Genomic DNA, 27,607 nt, shown 5'->3' with positions numbered 1-27,607 from the left:
TTCTCGCTGCGTTGAAGACCCATTCATTAGTGGCCTTCGGCACTTTCTGCTCATTGGTCGGGTTGTTGTCTCTTTCGTATATTACCAATTTCCATTCATATTCTATTCAGAGAGAGTTTTATTTAAACAGATGTATTGTCAAGCATTGGGTATAAATTGACATATTGAAAGCTTCATCGAATACATTTAGAACTAGGGTATATTTGATTACAATGAAATATTCTAAAGCTGCAACTTTCAGACAAACAGTCGTGGAAATCAAATAAAGAACGGTAATGGGGAATGTATCAGAGAGACAACAATCTGAACATAGAAAAAACAACAACAGAAGGTCACCAACAGGTCTTCAATGTAGCGAGAAATATTTATGTATAGTTGATCAAAATGATATATGTTAAGCTAAAAACATATAAAAAGGCAGTTGTGCGAAATGTTTATTTATGTTTATTTTAAAGTATTTGATCACAATGAAATATGTTAAAGCTTTATAAACATTTAAATAAACAGTTGTGCGAAATGTTAATTTATGTATATTTGATCGCAATAAAGTATTCTTCAGCTTAAACATTTAGATAGAAAATTGTAGGAAATTTTTATTTATGTAAAGAGTTTAAGCTAGCTATAATACCAGGTTTTATCTGCCATTTTTTGCATAAAAAAACTGCCTGTTCCTAGTCAGTTGTGTCCATTTATTTGAATGTTTGAGATTTTGATTTGCTATTTGATAAGGAATTTCAGTTTTGGGTTTTCTTCAGAGTTCAGTGATTTTTGTTCATATTTCAGGCTAATCAAACGCGCACATATACACATCGCTATCTGTGTATTAAGGTCTGCTGTGATTTCATTCATTCACTAAATTTTGAACGGTTATCGTTTCTTTGCAAGAAGATAACAAGGAGGTAGTACCATTATATAGCCGAAGAATCACAAATAACACCATGCCCAAAGCGAAAAAGTAGCACAAAAACCAATATCCTCGAAACACTACATTGAAATGTATGAACACTTATTTGTAAACCTTAAACTGATGATGATCGAAGTTGCTCAGGAAGGGTATTCAGAATTTTGCAACATAATGTTTTCGTTAGTTTAAAAAAAACCAGTATAGTACACGATGTAGTATAAAATGATGTGCTACGGATTTGTGAATAAAAAGCACATAATACAAACAGAAACGATCCTGCTCATAAGGTGTTTGACAATGTGAATTATTTTTGCGGTTGAATTTATGATTACCAGACCAAATATTTAATGATTATTTCATTATTTAATAATCTAGGACTGTATTTTTATTTAATTGCCGATCTTGTTAAAAAAAATTATGTGATTTTTTGCCAACAAAATTATGATTTTGTGACACTTGGGGAAAAAAAGAGGGACGAAAAATACCAAAGGGACAGTCAAACTCATAAATCTAAAACAAACTGACAACGCCATGGCTAAAAATGAAAAAGACAAACAGAAAAACAATAGTACACATGACACAACATAGAAAACTAAAGAATAAGAAACACGAACCCCACCAAAAACTAGGGGTGATCTCAGGTGCTCCGGAAGGGTAAGCAGATCCTGCTCCACATGCGGCACCCGTCGTGTTGCTTATGTGATTACAAATCCGGTAAATAGTCTAATTCGGTAGGTCAAATTCATGAAAGGGAAGGGGATTGTAGTTACGACGTAAGGAACATATCCGATATCATTTGTGAAACGGTTATTCCATAACGGTCAACCAACTCGTGATGGCGTCCGTAAAATTTACGAAGGGATAATTTCAACTTCACCATATGGAACTCTCGATTTAATAGCTTCCTTGTGAGCAGTAACCCTCTATCAAGAAAATCATGATAGGAAATGCAAGCACGGGAATATCGTATCAATTGAGAGATATATACCCCGTATGTAGGTGCTGCTGGAATGTTGCTACTTAGAAATGGAAAGTTCACAATTGGAAAGCTGAAATCATCTCTTTTGTCGTAAAGTTTGGTCTTCAACCGACCCTCATTGTCAATTTCTAGATGTAAGTCAAGATATGAAGCTGACTAACTGTATCTGTAGTATCCTTTATCTCCAATTCGATGGGATAGATGCGTTCCACATAGTCACCAAATTTTGAATTGTTTAGTGAAAGAACGTCATCTATATAGCGAAAAGTAGAGTTAAAGGATATTGCTAACTTCTTATCTTTCTTCCTAAGAAGTTTCATAATCTAGGACTGTATTTTTATTTTTATTTAATTGCCGATCTTGTTAAAAAATAACCAATAGAATAGATACCTCAGAATTGTCTGTTGCTTTGAGCATAACAATAAAAGTAAATACATACCTCTATATTAACAAAAGTATGGTCCACTGTGTAATTATAAAATTGATGGATAATTACTATCTAGTCTTTACGTGTATTTACACATGTTACACTCAAGCTGTGTTATTTTTAATGTCTCTATTTTATAACGTGATGAGCATAATATAGATGCACGAAAATCGATTAAAAGTTTTTCTTCTGTTTCCTTTGATTCTTAATAAATCATAACGAGAGAATATGTATTTTTCTAAAGATACATTGAAAAGGTCTCTCATTTTTAAAACTTAGACATATACGTTCATCCTCATAGCCATTATAAGCAATTCTACTTTGTTTGGATTATGTAAAGAACTCAACCTATACCAGATATAACGAGAAAGATATAATTTATGCAATTGTCTATCATTTTTACTAGATTGATCGGTATGTGTTATTAACTCATAAACCGTTAACAGAATAACCCTTAAGTCACTGTTCCTGAAATGTTTAATTATAAGATTAATTGATTATTACTTCAACTTGGTTCATTATATAGCCATATGACCTTAACGAAAGGTTGGGTGACATATGACTTTCAAAATGACAACCGGAAAAGACCTTGCGAAAACCGGAAGTAGTGGAAGAAGAAAGTCATCGCAAGATGTCGCTTATATATTTTTTTGCGTATGATATCGAATAGTTATTACTATTCGGCCACTCTACAAAAACTACGATGTAATATGAGTACTAGAGTTTCTAACCCTTTCAAGAATCCGGAGGTTGTGGTTGCTTTATCCTCTATGCAAATATGTCGTTGTTTAAGCAGATAAAGCCTCCAATAATATTGTCTTCACATGTAAAAAACGTTATTTGCAATGACTCACTACAGAGTTTGGAATTGATAAAACTACTGGTAATCCTACATATTCTTTAACATCCTTTACCAAGGACGAAATTTTACAAAATCATAAATCTGTCGTTCTTTCTTTTGGTATCAACATCAAAGAAAACGAAGAAAAATTGCCCTCATTATGCTGGATACCTAAATTACACAAAACTCCATATAAAGAACGATACATAGCTGGGTCTTCAAAATGTTCGACTAAACATCTTTTTAAAGTATTGACTACTATTCTTTCTACCGTTAAAGATGGGCTTCAAAAATATTGTGAGGAGATATATTCTGCCAGTGGTGTTAACCAGATGTGGATTCTCAAAAAATCGAAAGATCTACTGCTTAACCTTCCATCACAATTTTTTGATTTGTCTATGCTATATACTACTATTCCCCATGCTCAGTTGAAAGATCAACTTCACCATCTCATAAAACAGAGCTTTTTCTATAAAAATGGGAATCGTAGATACAAATTTCTTGTTTGGGTTACAATAATTCATATTTTGTGAAGAAACACTGGATCTTCAAGAAAATATACAGAAGATGATATTATCAAAATGCTAGACTTTTTGATCAACAATATATTTGTTGAGTTTAGAGGATTTATATTTCAACAGACAGTCGGTATTCCAATTGGTACTAATTGATTGATTGATTGATTGTTGGTTGCTTAACGTCCAGTGGCAAACATTGCATGCATATTCAGGACGAGAACAAGTTAACAATAAATACAATAGGTAGGTTGTTGTAATAGAGGCCATCTAGGATGATGGTCGGGGAAATTTGGACTGCCACTGGAAAATGAGGGTATATTGGATAGGGACAGAAATTTTGCCTTGCAACAGGCCACCTACGGACCCCTCAAAGAGTTGTCGCAAGGGTTCTTAACGTGCAAATAGCGTGGCACTCTCCTTACACGAGGCATCGGATTTAACGTCCCCCTTCTGACCGGACGTGACTGCGAACTTGATACATCCCGCACAGCCAAACGGACGCCCCACTTCGGCAAGCGTTTTACTGCCGGTCGGGAGAAGACCAAGTGACCATATTTCTATTCCCCAGTCACCCTTGGGGGGTACTAATTGTGCGCCCCTGCTGGCTGATTTGTTTTTGTACTCGTAGGAAGCAGAATTCATTCAAAACCTTCTAAAGGACAAAAAGAAAAAGCACCTTGCGAAAATCTTTCATTTTACTTTCCGATATATTGATGATGTTCTATCATTGAATTACCCATATTTCAGCCAATACTTACATCTCATATATCCCAGTGAACTTGAAATTAAGAATACAACTGATACTAGAAGGACTGCTTCATACCTTGATCTTTTTCGCAATATTGACGTACATGGACGACTTCAAACGAAAATCTATGATAAACGGAACGATTTCAACTTCCCAATTAATAATTTCCCATTTCTCAGCAGTAACATACCCTCTGCCCCTTCGAATTGTGTTTACATATCACAATTGATACGTTATTCACGTGCTTGTTCACACTATACGGATGTCATATACAAGAGTGTGCTCCTTACGCAGAAACTGCTCCAACAAAGTTATGAGGAGGACAGAATAAAATTGACACTCCGTAAATTTTATGGACACCATTACGAATTGGTGGATCCATACGATGTGTCTTTGACCAAACTAGCTAAGGACGTTTTTACCATATGGTAGATTGTGGTTTTTCATTATGTCGTCTAATCTTTTATTTACCAAACGTGGCTTATTCCCGACTATGACTGTTTTGCTGAGTGTGAATTCGCATTACTTTAAGACGTGTTACGGTACTTGTCTATCCCAAATTCATGTATTTAGTTTAAATGTTTAATGTTAAATTTGTAATTTTCATCGGATTTTGTCAAATGTGTTGACGTCTTTTTTATTGTATGTATGTGTTATGGAAAGAAAATTTAATCACCGCCTTCATTTATTAGATTTGATTTTGTTCAACGTCATCAGTACGATAATTTACGTTTGACGTAGGATTAATAACAAACTGGACATATATATATATATATGTATAAAGTAAAAACACAAAAATACCGAACTCCGAGGAAAATTCAAAAAGGAAAATCAAAAATCAAAAGGCAAAATCAAAAGTCCAAACACATCAAACGAATGGGTAACAACTGTCATATTCCTGACTTGGTACAGGCATTTTCTAATGTAGAAAATGGTGGATTGAACCTGGTTTTATAGCTAGCTAAACCTCTCACTTATATGACAGTCGCATCAAATTCCATTAAATTGTCAACGATGCATGAACAAAACAAACATACTCAAAGAGTAAAAATGTCAAAAATAGGGGTACAACAGTCAATATTGTGTTATCATCTTAATATCTCTACATAAACAACAAATGTAACAAAGAAGCACAAAAAGGCATACATTAATTTAACATTCTCATTTTGCTTTTCTTATACGGCTGAATTTATCTATGTAAAGTCTACCCATAATGATAGAAGGTTTCATTACTGGTTTAAAAATGCGCGTATGAAATTCGCACAGGTAGACATAAAAATAATTTTGTCGTATGACGGCATATATAAATGAAGACTTACGTAAAGTTTATATAACAAAAACAGACTTAAAAGTAAAAGTAATAATAATAAATAAAATAATGGTGTGCTTTAAAGTATGACGGGATACATAAGTACAGTTTCACGTCAAATACGCTGAATTTATCTATGTAAAGTCTACCCATAAATGATAGAAGGTTTTCATTACTGGTGTAAAATAACGCGTTTGAAATTCGCACAGGTAGACATAAAAATAATTTTGTCGTATGTCGGCATACATAAATACAGACTCACGTAAAGTAGATATACCAAAAACCAGACTTAACAGTAAAAGTAGTAATAATAAATAAAATAATGGTGTGGTATATATATGTATATATTATAGTTAATTGCTATTAATAAGTATTGCAATATGCGTTGTGTTTAAATGTAATATCATTATTTAGTTCTATTGTAATCTTAAATCAATCCTAATTCTATCTTATTTTTGAGATATGTGACGTCATTTTTTAGCTGTTTCACATTTCAGAAATTTCATAACGTCAAATGTGTCTTTTCACTACTTGGTATGTGACGTCATTTTTATGATTTAAACGGTTGAGTACTAGACTGTGTCGGGTGTGTCTATTCTGTGTTGGTCTTTTTTCAACTATTGATCTTCATTGCTGTACAACTTTGTACTTTTTTCACTTTCGATTTTTTACATGTTTTTTATCTGGGCGTCACTGGTGGGTCTTGTGCGGACGAGGCGCGGTTTTAGCGTATTGAACCGGTTGGTATTCATCTCATTCGCACGAAACTTTATTCATTACCCCTTTCAAAACTTCATTCTCTGTTCAATTTATGTTTGGAATCCACTGTTACAAACCCTCATTCAAACCAGTACAAACTTCAAGCTATAATTTCGGATATTGCAAGTCACAGACTTTTCAAGCCAGTTCGCATTGGAAAAGATGAAAAAGAGAAAAGATCTTTTCTAAATCTTTCCTTTGCCAACAAAGGTCTCGATGGCGTCAACCTTGGCGATATCCTTCATCATAATTTATTCAATCGAAAATACCTCCTTATTTTAAAGACCAGTCTGTACCAATAATTTCTTATACCTATACCAAACCTATTGCAACTAAAATTTTCAATTACAAACGCGTTTTGCAGGATCTCGATATTGACGACTTCAAGTCTAAACCTCCTGATTGCACTTGTGCTAGTTCCCAATTCACATATAATCCCGCTGGCCACGTTATTACCGGTGACCTTAACATTGTTAATAACACTTCTCTACGAAACGTGTTATCGAAAGGTCCGAAATATCGTGAGCCTAAATCCATCAATTGGAAATACAACTTTAAAATTTTGATGGATTCAGTCGAGGATTATGCCAGGCAATGGGCTAAGCGCGAGAAGGAAGACGTAGACACTCTATCTGAATGGATAAAGGCAGTGAGGTCCTTAATACAAATCAGAATTAAGAAACTGAATGGGTCCATCAATGCCCATGCTACGTCAATCTTAGTAGCAATAAACAGTTAGGAAAAAATACTAAAATTTGCCCTTATGAATTTTACCATTCCCTTTTCATTGCTTTCTTGCAATATGAAGCTTACTGTTTGTGTCATATATGGGCATATGTATGTAATCAGAATCTTCCATAGATTTTATTTCCAGTATATAAAATGGTAAAATATAATTTCTTTTTGGTGTATCCATGGCAACAATCTGCATTTATTTGTTATAAAATATTGCAAAAAGGGGGGGAAAGATGTCACATATTTCCCCAAAAATTTACTAAAAGTAGAATTTCAATTGCTTGAAGTAATACCTTTTCTGAAACTGTGTACATATATCATTCAGCAAATCCAATGAAAATCATATGTCTTTCATCTCATTTTTTTGTAAAATTGCGTCAAAAACTTCGTGTAGAAAAAGAGTTTTTGTAAACAGTACATTAATTTCTGGACCGATGGCCGGTCTAGCTATGAAAATACGGACTGTCAAACAGAAAACAGCCCATAAAACATGTAAAAAATAATCTTGATGCTCTTATAAACCACATTTGAAGGCTAAATTAGCACTCATCTGTCTAAAAATGAATTTTATTTCACAATAACTTTCCTTTTTGAAAAATCCACAGGGGCCATAATGCGAAACTAAACTCCTAACTGTGTATTGCTACCTTAATAGTAAATATTTTTTTCAAATTCTCCCTTTTAACTTATTTTCTGAGTTCTGCTAGCTAAAACGAGTAAATTGGCCTTTTATTTTTGAAAATTGGTTGAGTAATGAATATTTTATGAAGGTTAGCAGTTGACACTGAAACGCAAAAAAAACTGATTTTAAGAAAGGTGCCAAGTCAAAGTGTAGAATCTTGTCTCTACCTCAATTTTTAGCCAAATCTTAAAACTTGTACCTCTTTTGTCAGTTTTTTAATGTTGAATATCATAATAAGATCTCTGATGATGCACCATTGTACAAATTTGAGCAATTTTAAGCATAAAAATGTTAATCTTTATGCTTATTGCATACCAAAGACTTGATTAAAAAACTTGGTGATAGGGAATCAATTTCTTACATCTGATTTAACTATACATCTAATATATGCCAAAATGTAACATGAAATCTTGATAAAAACAATAATATGATATATTCGCAAGAAAAAAACCAACGCGTTCAATACTTGGGCTACTACATGCAGCCCAATCCATCAGAAGCAAGCGTTAAGCCGATAGAGAACAAATAAAAGCCTAGTGTCAAAATGTCTAATTTTGGTTGCTAAGGACTGTAAACAATAAAATTGACACATATTGTCATTGTTAAACACTTAATTTACTCAGAAGTTGATTTTGAATCTAAATATCAATAGATTTGTGGCATGAAAAGTCTTAAATTATACAATTCTGAGCTTGGTAAGTATGCCATAAGGTAGCAATAAACAGTTAGGAAAAAATACTAAAATTTGCCCTTATGAATTTTACCATTCCCTTTTCATTGCTTTCTTGCAATATGAAGCTTACTGTTTGTGTCATATATGGGCATATGTATGTAATCAGAATCTTCCATAGATTTTATTTCCAGTATATAAAATGGTAAAATATAATTTCTTTTTGGTGTATCCATGGCAACAATCTGCATTTATTTGTTATAAAATATTGCAAAAAGGGGGGGAAAGATGTCACATATTTCCCCAAAAATTTACTAAAAGTAGAATTTCAATTGCTTGAAGTAATACCTTTTCTGAAACTGTGTACATATATCATTCAGCAAATCCAATGAAAATCATATGTCTTTCATCTCATTTTTTTGTAAAATTGCGTCAAAAACTTCGTGTAGAAAAAGAGTTTTTGTAAACAGTACATTAATTTCTGGACCGATGGCCGGTCTAGCTATGAAAATACGGACTGTCAAACAGAAAACAGCCCATAAAACATGTAAAAAATAATCTTGATGCTCTTATAAACCACATTTGAAGGCTAAATTAGCACTCATCTGTCTAAAAATGAATTTTATTTCACAATAACTTTCCTTTTTGAAAAATCCACAGGGGCCATAATGCGAAACTAAACTCCTAACTGTGTATTGCTACCTTAATAGTAAATATTTTTTTCAAATTCTCCCTTTTAACTTATTTTCTGAGTTCTGCTAGCTAAAACGAGTAAATTGGCCTTTTATTTTTGAAAATTGGTTGAGTAATGAATATTTTATGAAGGTTAGCAGTTGACACTGAAACGCAAAAAAAACTGATTTTAAGAAAGGTGCCAAGTCAAAGTGTAGAATCTTGTCTCTACCTCAATTTTTAGCCAAATCTTAAAACTTGTACCTCTTTTGTCAGTTTTTTAATGTTGAATATCATAATAAGATCTCTGATGATGCACCATTGTACAAATTTGAGCAATTTTAAGCATAAAAATGTTAATCTTTATGCTTATTGCATACCAAAGACTTGATTAAAAAACTTGGTGATAGGGAATCAATTTCTTACATCTGATTTAACTATACATCTAATATATGCCAAAATGTAACATGAAATCTTGATAAAAACAATAATATGATATATTCGCAAGAAAAAAACCAACGCGTTCAATACTTGGGCTACTACATGCAGCCCAATCCATCAGAAGCAAGCGTTAAGCCGATAGAGAACAAATAAAAGCCTAGTGTCAAAATGTCTAATTTTGGTTGCTAAGGACTGTAAACAATAAAATTGACACATATTGTCATTGTTAAACACTTAATTTACTCAGAAGTTGATTTTGAATCTAAATATCAATAGATTTGTGGCATGAAAAGTCTTAAATTATACAATTCTGAGCTTGGTAAGTATGCCATAAGGTAGCAATAAACAGTTAGGAAAAAATACTAAAATTTGCCCTTATGAATTTTACCATTCCCTTTTCATTGCTTTCTTGCAATATGAAGCTTACTGTTTGTGTCATATATGGGCATATGTATGTAATCAGAATCTTCCATAGATTTTATTTCCAGTATATAAAATGGTAAAATATAATTTCTTTTTGGTGTATCCATGGCAACAATCTGCATTTATTTGTTATAAAATATTGCAAAAAGGGGGGGAAAGATGTCACATATTTCCCCAAAAATTTACTAAAAGTAGAATTTCAATTGCTTGAAGTAATACCTTTTCTGAAACTGTGTACATATATCATTCAGCAAATCCAATGAAAATCATATGTCTTTCATCTCATTTTTTTGTAAAATTGCGTCAAAAACTTCGTGTAGAAAAAGAGTTTTTGTAAACAGTACATTAATTTCTGGACCGATGGCCGGTCTAGCTATGAAAATACGGACTGTCAAACAGAAAACAGCCCATAAAACATGTAAAAAATAATCTTGATGCTCTTATAAACCACATTTGAAGGCTAAATTAGCACTCATCTGTCTAAAAAAGAATTTTATTTCACAATAACTTTCCTTTTTGAAAAATCCACAGGGGCCATAATGCGAAACTAAACTCCTAACTGTGTATTGCTACCTAAAGACCCAAATGTTGCTAAACACCTATCCGACTTCCATGATAAATATGTTGTTGTCCCCGCAGACAAAGCCCCAAATAACATCGTTTTTGTCTGTAAAAGTCATTACATTAATTGCTTGATAAACGAATTAGGTATAGACAATTCACTTGGAAACTCAACATATACCCTCACGACACTTACCAAAGAGGAAATCCTGGATAATCATAGGTCTGTTCTTTGTTCCTTTGGTATTTCAACCAAAGATGAAGAACTGGATCTTCCATCACTGTATTGGATACCTAAACTACATAAGTGTCCTTACAAACAGCGGTATATTGCTGGGTCTTCCAAGTGCTCCACAAAACCTCTTTCTAAATTATTAACATCCATTTTATCAGCAATCAAAGACGGGCTTCAAAGTTATTGTGAAACTGCCTATTCTAGAGGTGGCGTGAATCAGATGTGGATACTTAAAAATTCCAAAGATCTTTTAGAGTACATACAATCTAACTCTCTTTCATCTTGTAACAGTATTAAAACATTTGACTTCTCTACTCTTTACACAAGTATTCCACATTCCAAACTTAAAGACAAATTAAAAGAGTTGGTATTACTTTGCTTCATAAAAAAGAATGGCCAACGTAGATACAAGTATCTTGTCTTAGGGAGGGATAAATCCTACTTTGTAAAGAATCACTCTGATTCAAACAAAAAATTCTCTGAAACCGATATTATCAAGATGCTTGATTTCTTGATTGACAACATATTTGTTACGTTCGGAGGACGTGTTTTTCAACAGACTGTCGGCATCCCAATGGGAACAAACTGTGCCCCTCTACTTGCTGACTTGTTTCTTTATTATTATGAGGCTGACTTCATGCAGGAACTTCTTAGGAAGAAAGATAAGAAGTTAGCAATATCCTTTAACTCTACTTTCTTAGATACAAAATATAGCAAAAAAGGGGGGTAAACATGTCACAAAAGTCTCCAAAATTTGGTCTAAAGGAAAATTTCAATGAATTACAGTGATACCTTTCCTGAATCCATAGGTTTATATCTATCAAGTGGTCCAAAAAAAATCATGTGTCTTCCTGCTCGTTTTTCCATAAAATTGAATTGAAAAGATCGAGCGCAAAATCTTTGTTGATAAACACTACAATAATTTGTGGACCTATGAACGGTACGGATAGGGAAATACGGACTGTCAATCATTGAAACATGTTAAAATCAATCTAAATGTTCATATAAACCCACTAAGAAGGCTATATTATTCTTCAATTATCTAAAAATCAATTTTATTGTACAAAAACTTTCATATTTAAAAAATTCACAGGGGCCATAATGCGAAACTAAACTTCTAACTGTGTATTGCTACCTAAACTATTTTTATTCCGACCAAAATCTCTACACGAGCATTTCCCGATCAATTCGACCGCCACTCGACGAATTTTCAATGTCTTCTCGAGTGACTGGCTTCTCAATCTTTAAGCTAGGTTCACACTGCCGATCAGATTAACTCGATCAAGCCCGATCAAGACAAATTACGTGATCGGGACACTGGTCTGATTCAATCGACAAGGATGTTCGGAATAGTCTACCTTTCTCGTCATCGATCTGACTTTCTACCCTAGAGTTTTTGACATGTCAAAAACAATCGGGTGGCTTGCTTTTCGGTCCTTTCTCGATTGTTTTTGACATTTCAAAAAAAAACTCTCGGGTAGAGTAAGGTAGACCATCCCGAACATCCTTGTAGATTGAATCAGACCAGTCTCCCAATCACGTTATTTGTCTTGATCGGGCTTGATCGAGTTGATCTGATCGGCAGTGTGAACCTATTTTAAGGTAGACCATCCCGAACATCCTTGTCGATTGAATCAGACCAGTTGCCCGATCACTTAATTTGTCTTGAACGGGCTTGATCGAGTTGATCTGATCGGCACTGTGAACCTGGATTTACTTGAATGTTTTTGAAATGTCAAAAACTCTCGAGTAGAAAGTCAGATCAATGACGACCAAGGTAGACTTCCTCGAACATTATTGTCGATTGATTCAAATCATGGTGTCCCGATCACTTAATTTGTCTTGTTCGAGTTGGTCTGATCGGCAGTGTGAACCTAGCTTTATCAGAGCTGCACACATGTTTAGAGAATCGTGTATGGCCAAGTAGAGATCGAAGAATGATCGAATGTGGTCGCGTAAGGATCGGGTATTGGTAAATTGTCTGGGATGAAAAACATATAGAAGTCGCGATATGCCACTGGCTGCGTTTATCTGGACCACATATCGAACAGGTTGGCGTTGATCGAGAAATAATCGGATATCGATCAGTCGAGAAAAGATCGAAAAGATCGCGTACTGATCGGTAAATTATTTGTATTCCGACCAGACTCGATCTTTCTGTCCAGATCAATTCGATCGCTACTCGACAAATTTTCGATCTATTGGCGAGTAACTGACTTCTGGATCCTTACTCGGAAATGATTTCGACATGTCAAAAACTCACGGGAAGAACGTCAGACCGATGAAGACCAGGGTACACCACCCCGAACATTATTGTCGATTGAGTCAGACCAAGCTCCAGATCGCTTAAAACGCATTGAATACGAAAGTTGAAATTTGAATGTTGAAAACTAATATTGAATGTTGAAAACTAATATTGAATGTTGAAAACAATTGTTGAAAATTTAAAACGAATGTTGAATGTTTAATAAATCATTAATGCTCCCTTTAAAATTGTAAGATATCAGTTATATTTTAAAGAGTAATGACAAGACCTCCATATAGAAATTAAACTGTGAAGAAAATTTTTGTACATATTATAGCTTAAATTTTGTCCAAACCCCAACCATTTTACATAAGTCTTATAAGAAAAATTTTCATTATTTTTCCTGATGTATGTATAGCACTCTCAACTAATAATTATAAGTAATTTTAATTTTTGACCATTTTAATTCTTATTTGTAAATATATGCAGTTGTTTCCTAACATTTTCCTACACCCCAGCACATATGAATAATTATAATTTTTTTTAAAACTTTATGATGACAATCCTAAGAATTAATTATGATTTCTTTTATTTAGTGATCATTATAACTAAATTCAGTCATCTGTATATAATTAATTGTTTCCCTATGTTTTAATGTGTACATAGTTGCCCAAACTATACCCTTTGGGTAGTGCTCCAAAATTAATTGAGAATGACGAATGTTGAAAACGAATGACGAATGTTGAAAACGAATGTTGAATGTTGAAAACGAATGTTGAATATTGAAAATCGAATGTTGAAAACGAATGTCGAGTGTTGGTGAAAACGTATGTTGAAAGTAGAAAATTGAAGTTGAAAACGAATGTTGAATATTAGAAACGATTGCTGAAGGTTAAAACGAATGTTGAATGTTGAAAATCGATTGTTAAAAACGAATGGTGCATGATAAGAAAAAATGTTGAATGTTGAAAACGAATGTTGAATGTTGAAAACGAATGTTAAATGTTGAAAGTTAAAAATTTAAACGAATGCTGAAAGTTCAAAACGAATATTGAAAGTTGAAAACGAATGTTGAAAGCTGAAAACGAATGCGAATATTGAAAACGATTGTTGAATGTTGGATGTTGAAAACGAATGTTTAAAGATGAAAACGAATGTTGAAATTGGAAAATTGAATGTTGAAATTGGAAAATTGAATGTTGAAAACGAATGTTAAATGTTGAAAACGAATGTCGAATGTTGAAAACGAATGTCGAATGTTGAAATGGAATGTTTAACGTTGAAAACTGAATGTTCAAAACGAATGTTGAGTGTTGAAAACAAATATTAACGAAAACGAAGTCCGAATGCTGAAAACGAATGTTGAATTTGTAAAACGAATGTTGAATGTTGAAAACGAATGTTGAAAGAGGACAATTTAATGTTGAAAACGAATGTTGAAAGTTGAAAACGAATGTTAAATGTTGGAAATCGAATGTTGAAAACGAATGTTGAAAATGAATGTTAATTGTGGTAAACCGAATGTTGAAAACGAATGTTTTAAGTTGAAAATCGATTGTTGAAAACGAAATTGAATGTCGAAAATTGGATGCTGTAATGGGATGTTGAATGTTGAAATGCATCACCAAAAAAAATGAATATTGAATGTGGAATATTGAACCAACTTGACATCTGTTGCAATCGCATGCTAGAAACAAATGATCAAAACGTGTGCGCGTTTCGCAGTTTGTGTCGTTTTTGTTAGAAAGAAATGTATTCAAAATTTATTTAAACTTTGCAAACGTATGTTAGAAACAAATGATAAAAAACATGTGCACGCTTAGCCGTTTGCACCGTTTGTGTTAGACAGAAATGCACTCTAAATAAAACCTATCTGATTTTCCTTGAATACATGTACCTTAATTATTTCATGCTTGGTTTTTGAAATATAATAGAAAAACTTGTACGCTGTTTTTTTAAAAATATTTTTGAAACAATTATTGGTAAATAGAGTGCATTTCTTTCTAACACAAACGATGCAAACGGCTAAGCGGGCACATATTTTGATCCTTTCTTTCAAACATACGTTTGCAAAGTTTACATAAGCTTTAACAACCTATGCACACGCTAAAAATAAGTCTGCAGTTTGTCGATTGTTAGTACAAACGCTTCATTTGATTCTAACTTCAACCTGATTAAACCAAGTATTTGTTTCTACGTTTGTAAAAAAAGTATGTTTACCAAAAACATGTGTATGCATTACTGAAAGTCCAAACAGGGCCAGTGAAGACTTATTAAATGATGTATTTGTTTCTACTTATGCATCGTTTAGAAAACAACAAAAAACGCGACACAATGTTTACAAAATTATGGTTAGAAACAAATAATTGGTAGACTGAGTGACCCATATTCGCCACATACGTCTTTCATCCGACCTACTTTCGAATATTTGGAACTTGACAATGTTATAAAATTGAGAATGGAAATGGGGAATGTGTGAAAGAGACAACAACCCGACCATAGAACAAACAATAGTAGAAGGTCACCAATAGGTCTCCATATATATAGCGAGAAATTCCCGCACCCGGATCACGTTTCAGAAATTTTACTATAAGAAAAAATGTTTGATAAAGGAATTATCTTTTCAAAAAAAATTTGCTAATTGTTCCGTAGTAAAATTAAATGCAAACTCTTCAGGGAATCAAGATAGATGTTTGAGAACCATAGGAACACATTTTTGCCGCAATGTATGGTAGGACTATCCTTATTATCATAATGAATGTTGCAATTACATGAATTAGCTTGAGAGATCATTCCTATAATAATATGATTTTTCTCATGCACAAATATATATTTTCTCTATGAACAAATACAATTGAATACAAATTAACACAATATAACAAAAAAGGTTGATTCAATGAATATGTTAATATATATATATATGTTACAGTAAATAGGTGAAATTAGGAATTACATATCAACCCCTAGCTGGAGATGGGTTATCGATGTATTAAGCTATTAAAATTGTAAGGGTTTTGCAGAACAAATAGTCTCGGCTACTTTTGGTGTTAATCGCAGGCTCAACAAAAATGAGGAAAAAATATTAAAATTTTCCTCTAGATACTATCGTTTGACTAGTACTGTAAGAAGCTTCAGTCAAAATTAGATAAAAATCCAGGATGGTTTATAAAATCTAATGTTTTAAAAACTTTAACTACAGAATGTTTGAAATGTTAACTGGGGGAAAAACTAGTCCAATTATAATTAAGTAATATACGAAATTCTTTTTACAAACTTTACTTTTGGATATTATCTTATGATCATAAACATCTAGCTTCTGTCCAAGTTCGGTAGAAATCCAAGATATTTGAAGAAAGTTTTTTTTTAAGTTTTAAACCACAGTGCATGATGGCGATTTTAGTTAGATTTTGGATTGATATCATTGTCTTGCATACACATATTTACGGAGTTTCAAAACCTATAAAACAACCATTTTCCAGATTCAATTCACAAACACTAAAGAGCATGTACTTTTGGTGTGCATTATATTCCTACATCCTCAAGTTAGCTCCCATAAAATCCCCATTAGTGGCAAGGTTTCGGTGCAAAATATTATAGTTAACATGCATTTTGTGTCCGGACAAATGGACACAACGATAAATTACAAATATTGAATATACTGAGTAATTCAGTTTAAATGCTTGGTTTAATATAAATGACCTAAATGACAAATGACACAATTGAAAAGTCAATCAGATTCAATTTTCTTAAGTATAAATTATACTGCAAATTTCTTTTTGCATTGTGTTAAAAGAAAGATATTGCGTTGTGTCCACTTATGTCCGCCTGTGTCCCCTCATTTCTAGAAGTTTTATATTGAAAAAGCACTGTGTCCAGCTGTGTCCATCTGTAGCCAGCAGATTTTATAAGTTTTAAATATAAATTGCGTTGTGTCCACTTGTGACCACCTGTAGCCCCCCCCCCCCCCCCCATATTAAGAAGTTTTATATAGGAATAGTACTGTGTCCAGCTGTTTATATGGTTACATACATACGTGTCCATATATCCCCGGGCACAAAATGCAAGCTAACTATATTTTGCACCGAAAATAGGACATACATGTATCTATCTGGCGTTGATGACGTCGTCCTGAGACACGGATGACTGTACATTTATCCGGGTGGAAACACATTTGCCACTCCTTTTCTAATTTTTCCAGCGAGGTTAGGTCTTTTTGCAGCAAGTCTGCATCTTCTGTATTCCTAATGTTGCGGAAGAGTAGACAGTCATCAGAAAACAGTCTAGTGCTTGATGTTGTTGCTTCAGGGAGGTCATTGGAGAAGGCCAGAAAGAATAATGGGCCCATAATAGACACAGTGCCCTGAGGTACTCCAGATACCACGTCAAGACGGTCCGACTTATGGTTTTCAAGAATCACAGCTGACTGAGTTCTGTTAGACAGAAACTGTTTAATCCAACCGAGCTGGGAACCTCTTATCCTCTAATAATCCATTTTACGAAGAATTCTGGCATGTGGTACCTTATCAAAGGCCTTGGCGGAGTCTATAAACAGGATGATGTCTGTCTGGTCGCCGTCTGGGCGGTCCTCCATAAGTTCTCAGCTATTTCATGTATAGTTATTACCAGCTGAGACTCGCATGACCGTTTGGTTTTAAACCCATGTTGTTCATCGCAGAGACTCAGTATGTTATGCCTACCCATGTTAAAACTACAATAAATAAAGTATACATGGTATAACCTGCATTAGCTGCGGTATCGTAGCTCTTTAGGTCCTTTTGGTTTTTTTTTGACTATTTGCGGACCCCGGTCCAGACCATGTGTTGTGTGTTGTTATATTTGTTTGTCTATTAACTCTGAGTAGTCAGGTCAAGACCATGTGTTGTTAGTTGTTATATTTGTTAGTCTATTTACTCTGAGTAGTCAGGTCGAGACCATGTGTTGTGTGTTGTTATATTTGTTTGTCTATTAACTCTGAGTAGTCAGGTCGAGACCATGTGTTATGTCCGCAAATAGTAAAAAAAAAAAAAAAAAGGACCTAAAGAGCTACGATACCGCAGCTAAACCTGCATCAGTTATTTCTTGAATAAACAACAGTCCGCTTAAAGAACTACAACGAAATGTAACAATTTCATTAAAGACAAATCACTTGAGTTTTTGCGTTTTAAAATGTTTTACATTTACGCAGCCCTCCGATTGCCGATGTTCAAATGTAAATTTCATTATTCTACTATAACATGTATAAGGCCGAATCGATTTTGGGACGAAACTGCAGGGGGCGGGATCGCTTTCGGACCACGTTACGCACGCACACGGTAACCGGATTTCACGTCGGATCGTTCCGAGATCGTTTTTTATAAGACAATTATTTATGACGTCGAGCCATCACGTGTAACCAAGGAAGTCTCTTTTTTGAGAATATGGGCTGATATGGTCATGAAAAACTCAAAGCAAACCTATATAAAACGAAGAAGACCAACGAAAGGTAGACAATAACAATCATTTTTAGAAAAACTTTGTACAGTAAGCAGTATAATTAAGACAGAACTAACGTTTAATAGAGGTAAACAGATTGGACATATTTTTATCACAGGCGCTTGGGCAAAAATGTGGGTATAAAATACAATTTTTTTTTGTTGTTGATTAAAATATTCAATTTTCTATATTTATAATGCATATATCTATCACTTATGTGCATGTCTCACCTATAGTTTCGAGTGATTTAAACGATTTAGTGAAAATACCAAATTTTACTATCCATACTAAGAAACAAAATTGTGCTGAGTAAATCAAGATGAATTGCAATTAATCCTGCATAGCTATCAAGCAGCAAATTGTCAAATATATTTGAGTCAAAAGGCCATGGCAGGGTCATAACTAGCCTCTTTTAAAAGTGAGGCAAAATATGTGAAGCTTTGAAAAAAATGACACTAAAACGCAATTAAATTGAATTATATTTTTCCACAATATTCTGGTCTCAAATCAAAATATATAGATTCCTATAATTTAAGACCTTTAGGTCATTGTAGATCTAATTTCAAATAGTCTTACAATTTAATGTAGTTTTTAGCTCAATGTTCGAAAGGGAACGGTTAGCTTTAGCCATCACTTGGTTGTCGTGGTCCATGATCTGGTGTAAACTATTTCAAACATCTTCTCCTCTGAAACAACTGAACCAATTCCAACCAAACTTAAGCTGAATGATCCTTAGGGTATCTAGAATAAAGTTTGTTTTTTTATTATCCGATTCGTTAAAAAAGATGGCAACAATGGCTAAAAATAGAACATAAGAATAAAATAAAATTTTTGGCTTATATTTCAAAAACCAAAGCAGTTACAGCAAATCTGACATTGGGTAAAAGTGTTAATAAGGTAATGTTCTATCAGCCCTGAAATTTTCAGATGAATCTTATAACCCATTGTTGGGTTGCTGCCACTAAACTGGTAATTTTAAGGAAATTTTGCAGTTTTGGGTTATTATCTTGAATAGTATAAAATGATGAAGATAATTAAAAGCTGTAAGCAGCAAATATCTTCAGCAAAGTCAGATCTACAAATAAGTTTATATGACCAAAATTGTCAATTGACCCCTTAATTTGGCTTAAAGAGTTATTGTCCACACAATTTATTTTTTATGTTTTCAAACTTTAAAAAATCTTCTCCTTTGAAACTACTGATTCGAACCGATTCAAAGCAATCTAAATAACTATAATGAAATTGAACACTTAAACTCTTAAACAAAAGATAAATGCCAAAATATCAAGGTGAGTGATTTAGGCTCTTAAGAGCCTCTTGTTTAATAAGATTGAAGGTCCATCAGTATTAGAAAGCAAAATTACTTAATACAAATGAAAATTAACACTTACATTGTAAGACTAGGCCTAAATTAGAATATTGTTTGTTTCCCTAATCCCGACCCTGCCAAGCCTTGTGTGGGCAGGTAGGTAGGGAAATCATTTTATTTTTCCAAAAAGCTTGAACATTATCAGATGATCCTGCAAGCCTGAAAATCCAAAATGAATAAAATAATATTTGACTTAATTTTGACAATAAAATTTTATGAGTAGCACCATTTTTGCAGGGTCGGTTGGGATTGGGGAAACAAACAATATTTTATTTTAGGCCCTATAGTCACAAAGTTGGACAATAAATGAACAAAAGGCAAATTGGGGTACAGATAAGACACATAACTACAAACAATAGACCACCAACACTGAAAGCTGAAAGTAAATAAGAAACATGGATCACAAATAATATGCAGAAGTGAAGTCAGAGAGTGAGGAGAAGCTTTTGTTTCAACTTTTCTTTTTGAAATTTGCAACATGAGACATTCAATGCCTCATTTGTCTCCATGTAGTTACGGCCATATGATATGTTTAATAAAATTTAGCATTGAAACACAAAATGGCCTGGGCTGGTATATAATCCTTAACCAAAACATAAAACAAACCTATCTAAGTTTATCCATGACTTTTCGGGGTTCAAAGTTACAGGTCAAGTGAGCTTTACTCATCACTTGGCGTCTGTCGTCTGTCGCCTTGCGTCCGTCATCCGTAAACTTTTACAAAAATCTTCTCCTCTGAAACTACTGGGCCAAATTCTACCAAACTTGGCCACAATCATCCTTGGGGTATTTAGTTAAAAAAATATGTGGCGTGACCTGGCCGACCAACCAAGATGGCCACCATGGCTAAAAATAGAACACAGGGGTAAAATGTATATTTTGGCTTATGTCTTTGTAACCAAAGCATTTAGAGCAAATCTGACAAGGGATAAAATTGTTGATCAGGTCAAGATCTATCTGCCCTGAAATTTTCAGATGAATCCGACATCCTGTTGTTGGGTTGATGCCCCTGAAATGGTTATTTTAAGGAAATTTTGGAGTTTTTGGTTATTATCTTGAATACTATTATAGATAGAGATAAACTGTAAACAGCAATAATTATGTTCAGCAAAGTAAGACCTACAAAAAAGTCAACATGACCAAAATTGTCAGTCAACCCCTTAAGGAGTTATTGCCCTTTACAGTCAATTTTTAACAACTTTTCGTCATTTTTTGTAACTTTTCTAAAAATCTTCTTCTCAAAAACTACTTTACCAAATTTAACCAAACTTGGCCACAATTATCATTGTGGTTTATAGTTTAAAAAATGTGTCCGATGGCCCATCCTATCAAACAAAATGGCCAACATGGCTTAAATTAAAACATAGTGGTAAAATGCAGTTTTTGCTTTATATCTTTGAAACTAAGACATTTAGGGCAAATCTTTCAAGATTAAAATTTCCATCAGAATAAAATATATCTCCTCACAAATTTTCAGATGAATCTGTCAACCTGTTGTTGGATAGCTGCCCTAAAATTGGTAATTTTAAGGAAATTTTGCAGTTTTTGGTTATTAACTTGATTACTATTATAGATAGAGATAAACTGTAAACAGCAATAATGTTCAGCAAAGTAAGATCTACAAATAAGTCAGCATGATCAAAATTGTTAGAGGACCCCTTAAGGAGTTATTGCCCTTTATAGTCAATATTGAACAACTTTTGGTCATTTTTGTAACTTGTATAAAAATCTTTTCTAAAACTACTTGGCCAAAGGAGTATGTTCGATAAGGTCCTAAAATGGCCCCCTTTTTTAGCGTAAATTTAAATTTCGGATTTATCAACCAATATCAAAATAAATTATAGCTAACATATTGACTAGCTAGGATATAAACCATTTTGTTGAAAATTGAACGTTTCTACGTTTCATTATTACGTCACAAGTTGTACTCATATTGATTTTTCACGAAAAAATCAATAAAAATGGGTGAATTTCCATAGATTATTGGACAGGAAACATAGAGCGCATTAGTCGACAACAAAAATCTTTTAATATAATGTTTGTGAAAACATTTCACATGTCTTATTTGAATATTAAGCTTGTCGATGCCTGCGCTCTATGTTTCCTGGTCCTTTATTTGGTTGAAATCAAGCTGATTTTGTCAAATTTCATCAAAATCCCTTATCTTGACCTTTTTTGGATGTAAAAATCAACGTGTTAGAATTAAATTTTGACAAAAACAGTTCTGTTTAACTTTCTTACATGTCTTTAAAGCAACTTAAAACATTTATTGTCTTGTAACTATGAACTTTATAATTACCGAACTTACTCCTTTAACCAAACTTGGCCACAATCATAATACTAGGGTATCTATTTAAAAAAAAAGTGTCTAATGACCCCACCTACCAACCAAGATGGATGACATTAGTAAATACAGTACAGCCAAAATCAGTTAAATGGGACCATAGCAATTACCAAAACGGCGAGAATCAGCCTAACACTTTCACAGTTATAACTTATTTTTTTTCAAAGCGGTATATTTCAACTTCTTATTTCTTGATTATGAGCACCAAATAGTCTCATTTTATATTTTTTTCAGCAACTCATTTGAACCATGTTATTACGTGTTGTGAATTACGTTACTTGCTCTGCTCTAATCTTTCAAAAGAAATTACCAATATGACAATCCGAGATAACCATAAATCGAGATATTAAAAACTTCAATCACATATAAGTTTTCGAAAAACATCGATCTTTGTAGACATTTTGCATCTCTAATTTTTTTCCCAGGTTTTTTTCCGATGTCATAATAAATTATCTTCGGATGTTTTTCTAGAAATTAAAATACATATTTTTCACGTTTGAATATATAATATATAATCGCAATTGAATGCTAGAAATATTTTTTCAAATCAATATAAGTACATATTTTATTCCATTTAAAAAAAAAAATCTGTCCATAATTTCATTGCATTAACTGAACTTTTCTGCATTGGAACAGCATCAATCAGGTAACGTAATTCACTCGAATACTAAAATGTTTTTAAAATGCAATGTTTGACTTAAATGAAGTATATATATATATGTAGCAATATATTATGAAGTTTGATTCTTTGTTTTATGAATACATAATGATTAGTCGGTGTCTGGAATGTGTTCTGGTTTTACAGTATCATATATGAATAAACAAATAGTATTCTAATTTGATTTAATCAACAAAATTCAAGAAATAAACTTTATATCAACAATTAAAATATGAAATTCATAACGTAATAAGATAGAATTTGAATATTTAAACCATTTAACATATATATTATCTATATTATACGACAAATGCACAGAAACAATATTCATGAGTCAGTGGTAACGTAATTCACTCAAATTCAATTAGACAACATAGTAAAAAAATCAGCAAAAACGCCAAATATCTCAACGTATATAGGGATAAATTTGATAAATGGTCGATATTACACTTAATCTAACATTCATAAATGAACAGATAATCATTAACATTCACTTTTTGTGAATTACGTTACCACAAATTCATGAATAAAGCACATGTAATGTTTGTTTTTATAAAAGACTTTCAATTTTATTTACATCATCCGGCAATAATTTGTACATTCGGACAGGTTTTCTGCCTACTGGAGCCGGGTTGTTGACCTGACAAATGATGTCTGTCTCTGTAACCCACAGTTCTTCAGGTCTTGTTGGCCACTTCATGGTGTGGGATACAGGATTGCTCTTAGTCATGAATGCCAATTGATATTCATTATCATTGTTGTCAAAATCAAGCACCTTACAAATGTACCAAACATTGTCATATACACTTGCCACAAACGTGTCCTTTTGGTAGCTCTGCTCAAACACTATTGGCGGTTGCGCTTGTAATGACTCTCCTCCTTCTACGTGTCGCTCTACTTCTTCTTCCTGTGGTTCATTTGCTTGTAATTCAATCTCGTTGGTTCCAGTCCCAGGTGCATTTCTTTTTTGTTTTCCCTCCAGAGAAACAGACCGCCAGCCGTCACAAGCAGGATGAAAGCGTCCGTCACTAAAACAAAGTAGACAGAATCATGAGGTGTTTCTTATGCTAATTACATTTCTTGTAATAGGAACAACAGCATGTAATTCCATGGTGCCTTTCACTGCAACAGCATTCCATTCTTTCATTTCGTTGTTTGCGCTCTGACATTTGGATTTAGGAACGAAAACGTAAGTTATGTTACTTGTTTCTTGAGACTTCCCCCAGTTGAAGAAATCTACTGGTGTTTGGATTACAACCTTTTTTTGTCTTACGGCCATGTCTGCAAGTCGTTTTGCCGTTCCACCTACCCCGTCGCAGGGTCCCTTTCCGTGTCCAGCTTCGAAGTAATGCCAAGAGGCTGTGATTCCATCAAACAACATACCATGTAACGTTACTAAATGAAAAATATATTTGTTCCTGTATTGTGATGTTGGCGAATCTGTGATGTAGTGTACAGCTTTAGTTCCAGGAGCTATTTGCAAAATCTTTGGTATCAAGTCCTTTATGAATGCATATACCGTTGATGAATTGTGACCTGGTTCGTCGGAAACGAACACGAATGATTTATGATGAAGATTAATATCGCCGTCAACTTTATAGTATAAAACAACCGGATGTAATGTAACGGAAGCTTTGTCGAAATAAGCGGATTGAACTTCATCTGCATGCACGCATGAATAATTTTCCGCGAAGTCCATTTGACATATGACATTATATTTTGGTAAGTTCTCCTTTAGTGTTCGTATTTGTTCATATTGAGTTTGTACCCTGTATAAATGAGCTCGAAACTCATTTAACGATGTTCTGATCAGTGTGCCGAATTCCTGTTTATTTGCCTCACATTGCACAACATTCATTCTCTTTTTCATCATTCCCTTCTCCTCTACATCAACCCTTTTCCATTCAGAGTATTTTATTTTCTCATCTTCCAACTCAGTTATTTTTGCTAAAACTTCCTCATCTGTCAGCTGTCTTATAAGTTGATCTGGGTTTGATGTAGTAGTAATATTTAGTGCTTTCAATGTTCTAACTTTTAATGCCATATTTTGATGGCGCTGACAAAGGCACGTTCTCCTGTTTCCAAAAGATGCTAATACATAATTTGCTGGCCGAAAACGTCTGAATACAGAAACACTTAATTTTGTGAGTACATTCTCTGACAAAAATTTCTGATGTAGATTGTCTAAATAGTCATTTAACACTCTTTTTTGCTTTTTCTCTTTTCCGTCTTTTTTGTTGTCTCTTTTTCCCGGAAGACAAGTACTGTTATCGTCCCTCTGGAGAAAGACTATTACTTTTGAACGAAGATCTTCTCTTGCAGCCTTCATGCGGGTTTTCTTTTTTTCCTTATCTTTTTTTGATTTTATTTTCATCAGCTGTTTCCGGTTTACCTTGTTGTCATAGCTTAGCCTTCTAATGCATTTATGATCTCGTATGGCCTTTCCTGTTATAACTTGTAGTACAGGGAATTTGTTTTTCTCGTGGCTTACTGATTCTTTAATTTCTGATATAAGGCAGTTGTGATACGTAAGTTTCTTTTGAAGGTCCGGATATTTGGTCGGAGAAAGATTAGCTTCTCTCAAATCTTGATTTGCTTTACGCATAGGGCTTGAAATCGTTTTTATTTCCAGATTGTTCTTATCATCTTTATTTTCTCTTGTCATTCTTCTTTGTAATCTTTTTGTAATAGTCCAGTTGCGTCTTTTCAACTCTTGAATTTTCTGTGTCATTTTATTCATTTTATAATTAGCTTTGGCAACTGCTCGACTTGTTCTCTTTCTCGTCTGAATTTTGCTTCTTGACTTCAAAGGAAAATTTAGCTTAACTAGCATTTGAGGTTGTTGATGTTGTTGTTGTTGTGTGTTAGATCTTGTTGAGCACTCTGGTACTTCGTCTTTGTCATTTTGTGGGACTCTATCTTTAGCTCTCTTTTTTGCCATGCACTGTCGTATTTTCGTCCTTCTCTGTTCTAGTTTTTTCTTTGATAGAGCGGATGTATCAACATAATAACGTTTTACTCTTTCTCTCTCTTTCTGGAGATACGCATTTCCATCATTTTCCTTTTTGCGATCTCTGTAGGCTTTTTGGATTTCGGCTCTGCTTTTCCCCATTTCAAGCAAATCTAAAAGGAAAAATATATATATAAAGTTCTTTTTTGTCTATATGTTAAATATGATTACTCATGAAAGACTTATCGTTAATGTATAAAAAAAAAATATGCACTTATTTTCATATCACTTATGTATTGTATTGCATATATGTATGTGTATGTATGTATGTTTACATATGGTATTTACTTTGAAGTGAGCAATATTCAAGCTATATCATGAAAAGAACAAGGTGTAATAAATGCAAGTATCCGCCATTGTATAGGACTTGCATATGCACCCTCTTTTATAAATCATTGTGTGTAAACAATTGTGTTTTTAATGAATGGGGATAGCAAAACCGTTGTTTCTTTTATTTCGATACTCCCGTTACATTACAATAACATTATCTCATAGATAAAATCACTGAATATCCTTACTTAATTTAAGTGAATTACGTTATAAGAAGTGTGAATTACGTTTTCTCGATAAATGAATACGACCCATCACCTTACAGAACTTTCAGTGCTTTGATTTTTAATGCATGTAAGTTTGACATATTTTTTAACCCCTATAATAGGTTTTGAATCTTTCATGTCAAATTTATGACTTATTTATGTCAATTTTAATATTTACCTACCACAGAAAGTAAATACACTTTTGTTTAATGGTGTGTTTTTGCATTTTCCCAAAGCACAAAATTCGTCTGCTACAGTTTCCGGTTGTGAGTTATGAATAAAGGAAAGAGTTTTGCACAAAACACAAGGTTAAAAGAAAGATTTTGTTTTGACATGGTAACGAAGTTCACATCACGTATTTCACATTTTATGATGGAACAAGATTTTTTCCATGAATAATTGCCTCCAACAATGTCAACCATACATATTTTTTATTAGGCTTATGGTATTGTTAAAATACTGGGTTCGTTTTATGTCTTGTGAATACCTTATTATGAAATATTGGCGTAACGTAGTTCACATTCTTAAATAAATAAATAAAAAATGTTAAAATAAGTTTGTTTATATATAGACACATATCTATATTACAAATTAAATGATACACATGTTTTTAAAAGGGTAAATGGCTATTATTTTATTCTTTTTAGACACATGTTCTCGGCAATATTAGATGGTAGACATGAATTCTACATGTCCGTAACGTAATTCACATAAAATGACTGGACATTCGATAAAAATTTATTTTTGATGGAATTTTAACTTATACACCTACCTTGCTATTTTTATCTGATTCTGTAACTGTAGAAAGGTAAACAGCACGCAAATTGTACCGCTATCGATCATATTTTGATACATAAAATGCAATGTCCTTTTTTGCAACCGCTCTTGGACACAGCGTTTTGAGTTGGCCTTCAAACTTCAAAATATCATAACTTTTTAGTCTGTCATCAGAATATCACATAATTTGAGGACTTTTTTGTATTTTTTTATTTTATAAGAATACACGCCGTTGTTAGACCAACTAGTTTTTTATATGATCTAAAGCATCAATGAGATGCGCTGGACTCGT

The 27,607-nt window shown here is 33.3% G+C and overlaps 1 protein-coding gene across 2 annotated transcripts in view; it reads left to right on the top strand.

The window, feature by feature from the left end:
* The first annotated feature begins 18,495 nt into the window (after nt 1-18,495).
* LOC134699723 (cingulin-like) overlaps nt 18,496-27,607 on the top strand; it is a 73,128-nt gene continuing 64,016 nt past the window's right edge. For both annotated transcript variants that reach the window (XM_063561153.1, XM_063561152.1), the window contains exon 1: nt 18,496-18,631. In XM_063561153.1, the coding sequence (XP_063417223.1) occupies nt 18,577-18,631 (55 nt within the window). In that variant the 5' untranslated portion in view covers nt 18,496-18,576. The remainder of the gene's footprint in view (nt 18,632-27,607) is intronic.

This window comes from Mytilus trossulus, unplaced genomic scaffold (genome assembly GCF_036588685.1).
Source record: "Mytilus trossulus isolate FHL-02 unplaced genomic scaffold, PNRI_Mtr1.1.1.hap1 h1tg000085l___fragment_1__unscaffolded, whole genome shotgun sequence".
Lineage (NCBI taxonomy): Eukaryota > Metazoa > Mollusca > Bivalvia > Mytilida > Mytilidae > Mytilus > Mytilus trossulus.
This window is presented reverse-complemented; position numbering and strand designations above follow the sequence as displayed.